Raw genomic sequence first — 8,871 nt, forward strand, 5'->3', positions numbered from 1 at the left:
ATGGAGTACAGGGTGTCTGCACCGGCGTCAAGATTTACCCCAGCAGTTGCTGCCGGGTCACGGCGAACTAGCCACATTTTTATTTCCCCAACAAAGGGAACATTTACTCGAAATGGTATTTACACCATCGAAGAGCCTGTAAAGAAGGCTCCCAAGCGGCCGAAGGCTAAAGAATATGAAATCATCTACAAAGCATATCTGGAAATCAGGGAAGAGAATGGTGCTTTGCGGAGAGAAAACCAAAAGATACAAGGAGAACTGATGGCAGCTAAAGGAACAGAGCTCGCTCTTTCCCAAGAGAACGAAGAATTGAAAGAGCGTGTTTTTCAGCTTCAACACATCGAGAACTGGGGACAGATTATTCGCGGGAAAGACGAAGAATTAAAAAGGTTGAAAGAGTTCATCCACAAAATGTCCTACGATAGAGCTGAAGCCATAAATAACAAGTCTGTGGCTGAAATGGCCGTCGGCGAACTAAAGTCAAAACTTCGCAACAAGACCAAAGAGATTAAAGAAGCGAAAGAATTGGAAAAGATTCAAAGCAAAGCGATAATTCTCAACGAGACGGAGAGACTACGAAACGAGAGAGACAACGCCGTCGCCAATCTAACGCGGCTAGAGACTTTAGTCGAGAAACTTAAGCAAGAGGCCAGCCATGAAAAACGAATAAGCGAAGAACGAAAAATGGTCATTCAAGAAATCCACAAAAGGCTGACCACCAAGGAAAAACAAATCGAGGACCTGCGAAAACAACTTGCTATGTCGCGTCTTTTCAACAAGTGAATTTAGTCAACTGTATTGTTCAAAAAGATATCGTTTCTTAGTGTTGAGTGTTCCAATCTTCTTTGTTTTCAAAATTTGGAGCTCTCTAGTGCGAGTAAATTGCGATATTAGCTTCAAAGTACACAACAAACAAATTCGTTCCCGACAACAGACTTATATAAATTGTTTGCGCAAGAACTTCTCGACGTGTCGCCATTGATAATGTACATACATTTATTATTCATCAATTGAAACGGTATTTTTAAGTAAATTAATTGTTTAATAAAACGTAATCCAACAGTTGTACAAACAATAAAACATAACTTTGAATATGGCTTTTATTTTATTATCAAAGTGATTACGCTTACAGCCAAAGCCTCGATAATTGAAAGTTGGACATCCCGTATGATATCGCAAGATAAAATGTTACTTAGAGCAACGTCACGGGCAACGCGTCTTGAAAAAATTGGCAAGTTATTTTTTCACGTTTGTCGATCGTAATCCGTTTAAATCTTCATCAGCCAAAACCATCCTTGTTTATTTTCGCGGTTTTATTACTCCTTTGTTGTTTTTCTACATTGCACAACTATTATTTTTTGGGTTTCTTCAATTTGGAAGTAATCAGAAAAATGAGTTGAAATATCTTGGCATTGCTCCTTTAACTAGCACGAAGGCTGAATACGTAAAATATCGTGAAACAACTTTTTTAACTTATTTCGCTTATTTTACGAATGTGGTATTAAAAGGGATGCTACTAAAAGTGGTAACGGGGAGCGGGGAACCGGGAACGACCGGGAACCGGGAACCGGAGTCTGGGAACGAGTGTACAGCGGTAATCCGTAAAAGAATTCAAAATGGCGGACGAAAATACAGAAAAGGGACTGGGAACTAGTGTTCGAATTCGATTGTCGGAGCAAATCGACTTTTCGTGTGCTTTTGTTCGCTATAAAGGACTCACGAAGGTGCTGTTTAGGCGGAATTTTGGGACGAGCTGCAAGGTACTGTGAAGAATCATTAATATTTTCCTGGAGTTGTAAGTTTTATCGTGTGCAATCTGGGCAAGGTAGACAACCTGGATTTTTGGTAGACTTTTTTAAAAGTTCGATGATCATGACGCAGCAATACTACGCGTACCAAATCAACTGTTCCACGAACAACCAAAATTTCTTTATAGGCAGTCAGTTCTTTTCTTTTCCTGGGCTCGTGGCGCACTGAGTATAAATTGCGCCGACGAAATGCCGAAGGCTGAAGACTAACATTACGAAAATAATTGAATGTGGAATTTTCCATTCTGGTGGATTAACCGAACTTCCATCCGCCGTGCATCTAAAATGCATGCTGATATCAGCAGCTGTTATTAAGCAACAATAATTATGAAAATTGCAGGAAATTTGTTTGAGTATTTATTGCATGATAAAGGAAAATTAATAGAGAACTTCTGTCACAAGGTTGTAAACCTCATGTCAGCAGGACATGCAACTGTGTATAAGAAATTATTGAGACAGTTTGGCAATTTATACTATGGCAAGTGCAATTGTGAACCACATTGAATCTTAAAGAATGCTTAGTTAACACAAAGTTCAAGCACAATTCCTCACTTGGAAATCACCTATTTGCTTGTTGAAATACTTTTACAATGTCAATTTAATTTTTACCTTGTGGCCAGTAATAGAAAAGACAAAACTCCAAATGAGTCCATGCATTAATTTCTGAAAATTTCTAACACCCCTCCCCAAACCACCGGTCGCTAATGCTATAATTGATTATGGAAACCAAGGTAAGCTCAGGCTTGATGGGCCACTGGGCTCACACTCAGACTTAACCAACAGATGTGATTCTGTAACCCCTATTGCAATCACGATACACATGTACGTCTCACAACAGATTGTGTCTTTTGCGTGCTTCATCATTGGTTTTCAAACATGGCATAGTATCTTGGACTTTGCATGAAGATTTGTTCCATTTATGAAATGAAAATAACTATTTGGTGATGGCTGTTCAACAGTTTATTGTATGCTGTTATATTTCAGCACACTGATCATAGCTGTATTTCATTTTTGTAGATCTGGCAGTTGACTAAAGGACAGACAACAAATTAAGACTAGTGTTTACCTACTGTAAAATGAAAATAAATTTAAAATTCTTTTCTTCTCATTCTATCTGCTGATCATTTTGTGTTTTGTACAAGTGACTGGGGGATGTTCTTTCCAGCCCACACCTCTTGACAGCCTCCTGCAAAGCTCAGTGTGTTGCATTACGGTATATTTCTGTGTCATAGTTTGTTTTGGTGAATCTGTAAATGAATTCCAAACACTATGTGATTTGTACAAATTATCAGTAGGACAGCACAACACATCATTTGTAAGCAGTTTGTTATTTATGGCATGCAACCAGTTTTATTTTTTTCGCAATGATATGAATTCAGAATGAATGCATACAGTTGGGGAATGACATATACAGAAAATTAATATTCACAACATTACAAGGTTGTCTTTTATTTCAATGTCCATCCTAACACTCGGTGGATGTTGCAAAAAGGTAAATCAGTGTAATAACACACCTGGAGAACTACAATTATAATTTACAGTACAGCATTAATAGCATATGTTAAATTTAAATTTTTCCTTTTATGCAATACCATGTGTGCGAAGAAAAAGTGATTTTCAGGGACAATGATACGATGCACACTGTATTATACTGAATAGCATTTTGGAAATGCTACAAATATTCAGTGTTGCCTACAAAAATTGTTTGGTTCAAAAGCAAAATAAAAGTCACCATTCATATTACTATCTAACAACCTACAAATGCCAGAAAAAGAATTGTTTTTAAGTCAAGAGATAGATGTACTTGGGAACTTTGTTAACGAGAGTGGGACAATACATAAATATGACTAGCACGCAACAATTTACGAACGTATGATCGATCGGATAACAAACCAAGCCAATATATATCTGCTAATGTTACGCAACACATAGGTTCCATCCTGTCAAATGAAACCAATCCCGCAACTGTAGTGGAAAATACAGCATATTATGACTTACCCTACTATTCGACTGCATTTCAATAAAACATAATTTGATTTTCGAAATGAGGTATTTCGAAGCTATTGATCAGCGTGCAAGCTCCTTGCTCCCACAGCCGTCCTTTGCGTTGCGTTGTGTGTAAATGTGGATTCGAACACTGGCCTTGTTGAAAGATTCCTTCTAGAAAGAAATAAACATTCGAATTCTTCTTATACACCTCGGCACGTCCACACTGAGTTCGCAAATGTCTGCGTTCGTCCGCCACGATCGGTGAACCAAAAGGCGGCTTCGGACCTTCCGATTGGCTGAAAGGCCAGATGGCCCTGTCCTAATATATTGGGATAATCTGGACTGGTTACACTAAGCATTTACCTTCATCGGTAAGCTACATTTTACTCCGTTTCTGTGTTTTTCGTCCGCCATTTTGAACTCTTATACGGATTACCGCTGTACACTCGTTCCCGGTTTCCGGTTCCCGGTCGTTCCTGGTTCCCCGTTACCACTTTTAGTAGCATCCTATTAAAAGGACATTTATTAGCGGAAAACGCGCGTAACAATTAGCCAGATATACCTAAAGTGGAACCAAAATTGTCGGCGAGACATACCTAAAAAGGTTTTTCGTAGTGAAATATTCTCTGTATACCGTCCAACTAGCGGTATTATTTGGTTCTCATTTCTAACAAAGTCTATGCATTATCTGTTCGCCTTGCTAACAGTGAGCAATATTTTCCTATCTAAAGAGGTTTGCACTTAAATTTAGTTTAAATTTAATTAAAAAAAGCTTGTGTCGTTTAAAGTTGATTAATGCCAACTTGCTATAGCTAACTCTATGGGATATATTTTTACGTACCATTTCACTGCTATATATATTTTTTTAGAAATTCTTATTATTCTTAACTAATATTTTAGTTTAATAATTCTGATATAAGCATTAGGACTACAGTCGCTGTAATAAATGCACAAACGTTCACTGATCTTACGAAACAAAAAATTATTTTCAAATCTAAATAGTAGCAACAAAACTTAAAATGAATATTCGTCAAACTTTATGCCCCGTTTACACCGAAACTAAAATTTGTTCTCTTTATAGAAGTTGCTACAAATGTTCTTTTTATTTTATAAGAATCTAGTTTATAAGAATATCAAGGCTGGAATTTGCGAATTTTCAAGAATATTTTAAGAATAAACCCGAGGCTGAGATTATGAAAAGAATATAATTTTTAGTTGAAACAAAATCAGGTATTTTCATTTCTGTCGCTTTATCTCTGCGAGGAATGCTTTATTTAAAGCCAAAACGGGTCAAAACAGCCAGGCTGCAACGAAAAGCAATGGTACATGTGCACAATGTAACACGATACAGATCTGGACACCAAACACTTGTAACTGATTACCCAATACTTGCTAAAACGGAAATGTCAAACGGTATTTTTTAAGAATGTTCATAAGAATATTTTCAGCCTAAAATCGGCAGAAAAATAAGAATATTCAGCCTGGGTCGGAGAAACTGTATTCTTATTAATAAAGAGTGTAACTGATGTTTGTCAAGCACAATGAAAACACACGTTAGACCTTACGTGAACCCTGTGTAAACTTCAGTCCCTCAATTTTCTACTGCTTATTTTCATAGAAATAATAAATAATAGAAATAATAATAATAGAAAATAATATTAAAATGTATCTTCAGAATTTTGTGGTCCGTCACCCCTCCCCGTTTTCGGACCATTGCCAGTTAGTTTCCTGGATAAAAGTTAAGGACTCCCTCACGCTTAAGGAGAACACAAAACCAACGGAAACTCTCTTCAACCTACCGAGACAATATAAATGGAATCCAGATTCTAAAGAAAAATTTATTTCAGCTCTACAGTCTACTGAAGTGCAAAACATGATCTCTGTTTTTGAAAAAGAAAATTTAACTCAAATAGGTGACATTGACATGGCTGTAGATAAATTTACAAGGATAATAGATGCTGCTGCAAAGAAATCATTACAACCTGTTCTGGACAAAAAGAAGTTCGTTAGACATCGACATTCACAAGTCTGGTTTGATAAAGATTGCAAAAATTTACGAAAACGTTTGAGACGTATTTCGAACAAAAAGCAGACGTATCCTCATGATGAAGAGACGAGACAAGAATACTTAACGGTAAAACGACAATATAAATCCATGTTACAACATAAAAGGCAAAGATACCAAGATACTCAAATACAAGAACTCGTCAAAACAAATGACCCCACACAATTTTGGTCCACTTTAAAAACCATGTCAAAATCAGCTTCCAATACAGCTGATTCAAATGTCCCTGTAGACGAACTGTTAACACACTTCCAACAACTACACTCTGCTCCAAGTGAAGAAACCTTTTCCAAAACACAGGAGACTGTTATAGAAGAACTAAAACGTAATCAACAGTCTCTATTGCATTATAATGAACTTGACAATCCTTTTACGGAGAGTGAAATAAGAAACGGCATTAAAAAACTAAAGAACAAGAAGGCGGCTGGTACAGACCGAATACGAAATGAAATGTTAAAAAGTGGCGGCCACCTATTGATGACCTCACTGAAAAGACTCTTTAATCTTATTCTTGATGCAGGAATGTTTCCTGATTGTTGGTCCATGGGACTGATTACACCTATCTTTAAATCAGGGGAAAAGTCAAATCCAACTAATTACAGGGGCATCTGCGTGACTAGTTGCCTTGGAAAACTATTTACAGCCCTTTTAAATAATAGACTACAAAATGTCACCAAAAACAAAAATCTATTACATCCCTCACAAATTGGTTTCATAGAGGGATTTCGGACATCGGATCACATTTTCTCTTTACGAACTCTTATTGACAAATATGTAACTAATGCAAATAAGGGAAAATTATTTTGCTGTTTTGTTGATTTTCAAAAAGCTTTTGACTCTATATGGCATGATGGTTTACTTTCAAAGCTGATTACCTATAAACTAGGTGGACACTTTTATCAACTGATTTCAGATATGTACTCTAGATCCAAATGCGCCATAAAGTACGGAAATCGTAGGACCCAATTCTTTAATTACAACAGGGGTGTAAGACAAGGATGTATTCTGTCTCCTCTACTATTCAATCTATATTTAAACGACTTTCCTTTTACTCTAGATAACTCTCGTGATACAGACGCAATTACCCTACCAAATGGAGATCCACTTAATTGTCTATTTTATGCAGATGATCTAGTCCTTATATCTCAAAGTGCTTCAGGTCTTCAAAAGCAAATCGACACACTCCAAAATTACGTACAAAAATGGCTGTTGAAAATAAATCTTCGGAAAACAAAAGTTTTAATTTTTCAAAAGCAGAACCGTAAAAGCACCCGGGAAAAATATTCTTTCTTTTTAAATGGAAACCAAATTATTAATACCCCAGATTACACCTACCTGGGAACAATATTTAGCTCGAATGGTAGTTTCACCTCCTCAAAAAAGAGTTTAGTCGAAAAATCTAGACGTTCAGTATTTGCATTTAAAAGGTATATTGAATTCAACAAACTCTCTATATCCAAATGTAATTTCTTATTTAATGCTGTCTTTCTACCCGTTCTTTTATATGGTTCAGAAATATGGGGGGCATATGATAGCCTCAACCTTAACAAATGGGAGAAAGATCCTATCGAACGCTTTCAATCGCAATTTTACAAATCTTATCTTTGCCTTAATAGAAGAGCATCGAATGTCGCAGCAAGAAATGAAACCGGAAGACTCCCTCTCAAACTAACTATTTTCTCTAATATACTCAAGTTTTGGCTTCACTTACTAAACCTTCCGACTTCAAGCGTTGCCAGACAATGCCTTCAAATTTCAACTCAACTGGCAGACTCTGGAAAAAAATGCTTTATGCTCTCCATCTATGATATACTTAAACAATATGGTACCGATTTCTCTACTGATCTACAAACTATGATTGATACAAAAGGAGATAGATTAAAAACTAAACAGTGTCAATCCAAAATAATCGAAAACTTTAAAACTGGTTTAGAAATGCATCAACATGAATTGATTAGATGTAACAAAAAACTGAAATTTTACTCTACTTTCAAAACAGATGTTACTCCCTCTAACTCACTAGAACTAATTACAAATCTTAAACATCGACGGGCAGTAGCAAAACTTAGAGTAGGCAACCATAACCTACGAATTGAAACTGGTAGACATTCTTATCCTAAACTTCCTGAGCATCTGAGAATCTGTCAAAACTGCAGCTCAAATGAAATTGAAAACGAAGAACATTTTGTACTTAATTGTAGTAGATATGATACAATTAGAACATCTCTAATAGACTACATTGTTAGTAATTATTCTGATTTTAGTTCTTTAGATGCCAATCAAAAAATTATATTTCTCTTTAATAATAGAGATGCCTTTCTCTGCAAAAAATTAGGTTACTTCATTCATGAAGCTTTTGCACTAAGAAATGAATCGACAATCGCAACAATTGTCAATTAGTTGATCCTATTACTTGCCCTTACATATCTTTAGATGTAATTCGTATTATTATTATTATTATCATTATTTTCCTATACTTTTGCAATACCATTTGTAATTGGGAATGCAAATAAAGTGTGTTGTTGTTAAGTGTGTTGCTTTCAGTGTTACGTGCATCGCGGCTTTCTGTCGACATCCATCTTTCGACATGCTCGAAATCCGCCAATCGCAGCCCACTAGTATGACCTTCTGACCTTGAGGGCTCATTTGCATGAAACAAATATATATCGGTTTTTGATTGGCTCATTTCAAACAGCACGTCGAAAGACGATGTCGAAAGATGGATGAAGAAAGATAGCTATGCACGTTACACTGAAAGCGCCCGTAAACTGGTTTACTAAACATGTTTTGCTGGTGTGAATTAGGGTAAGTTTATTAATATTAAAGCCCATTTCCGTCTTTACTTTCTGATGAGTTGCTATTCTTTGTCGAGTGCTGTTCCACAAAATCACACCATCATTGTACGATGCCCATGATAAGTTAAAAATGTATCTTTTAATTTAAGATTGTCGAAATTATGCAGAAAATACTTTGTAAATTTAGATGTTCATCTTCTGTGCCATTGTCTGT

The 8,871-nt window shown here is 36.2% G+C and overlaps 1 protein-coding gene and 1 long non-coding RNA gene across 2 annotated transcripts; both read left to right on the forward strand.

Moving 5' to 3' along the window:
* Positions 1-1,065, forward strand: LOC144655965 (uncharacterized). The gene has a single exon (XM_078516166.1). The coding sequence runs from the start codon at positions 1-3 to the stop codon at positions 781-783; it is 783 nt and encodes a 260-aa protein (XP_078372292.1). The 3' UTR covers positions 784-1,065.
* Positions 1,066-1,507: 442 nt separating this feature from the next.
* On the forward strand, positions 1,508-2,916 carry LOC144655969 (uncharacterized). Its single transcript, XR_013571225.1, has 2 exons — positions 1,508-1,760; positions 2,826-2,916. It is a non-coding gene; the product is annotated as an uncharacterized LOC144655969 (long non-coding RNA).
* The last annotated feature ends 5,955 nt before the right edge of the window (positions 2,917-8,871 follow it).

This window comes from Oculina patagonica, chromosome 6 (assembly GCF_052425735.1).
Source record: "Oculina patagonica isolate OP01 chromosome 6, crgOcupat, whole genome shotgun sequence".
Lineage (NCBI taxonomy): Eukaryota > Metazoa > Cnidaria > Anthozoa > Scleractinia > Oculinidae > Oculina > Oculina patagonica.

Bases quoted from the DNA above. Each gene is read 5' to 3' on its own strand.
- LOC144655965 (XM_078516166.1), top strand. From the start codon at position 1: ATGGAGTACAGGGTGTCTGCACCGGCGTCAAGATTTACCCCAGCAGTT.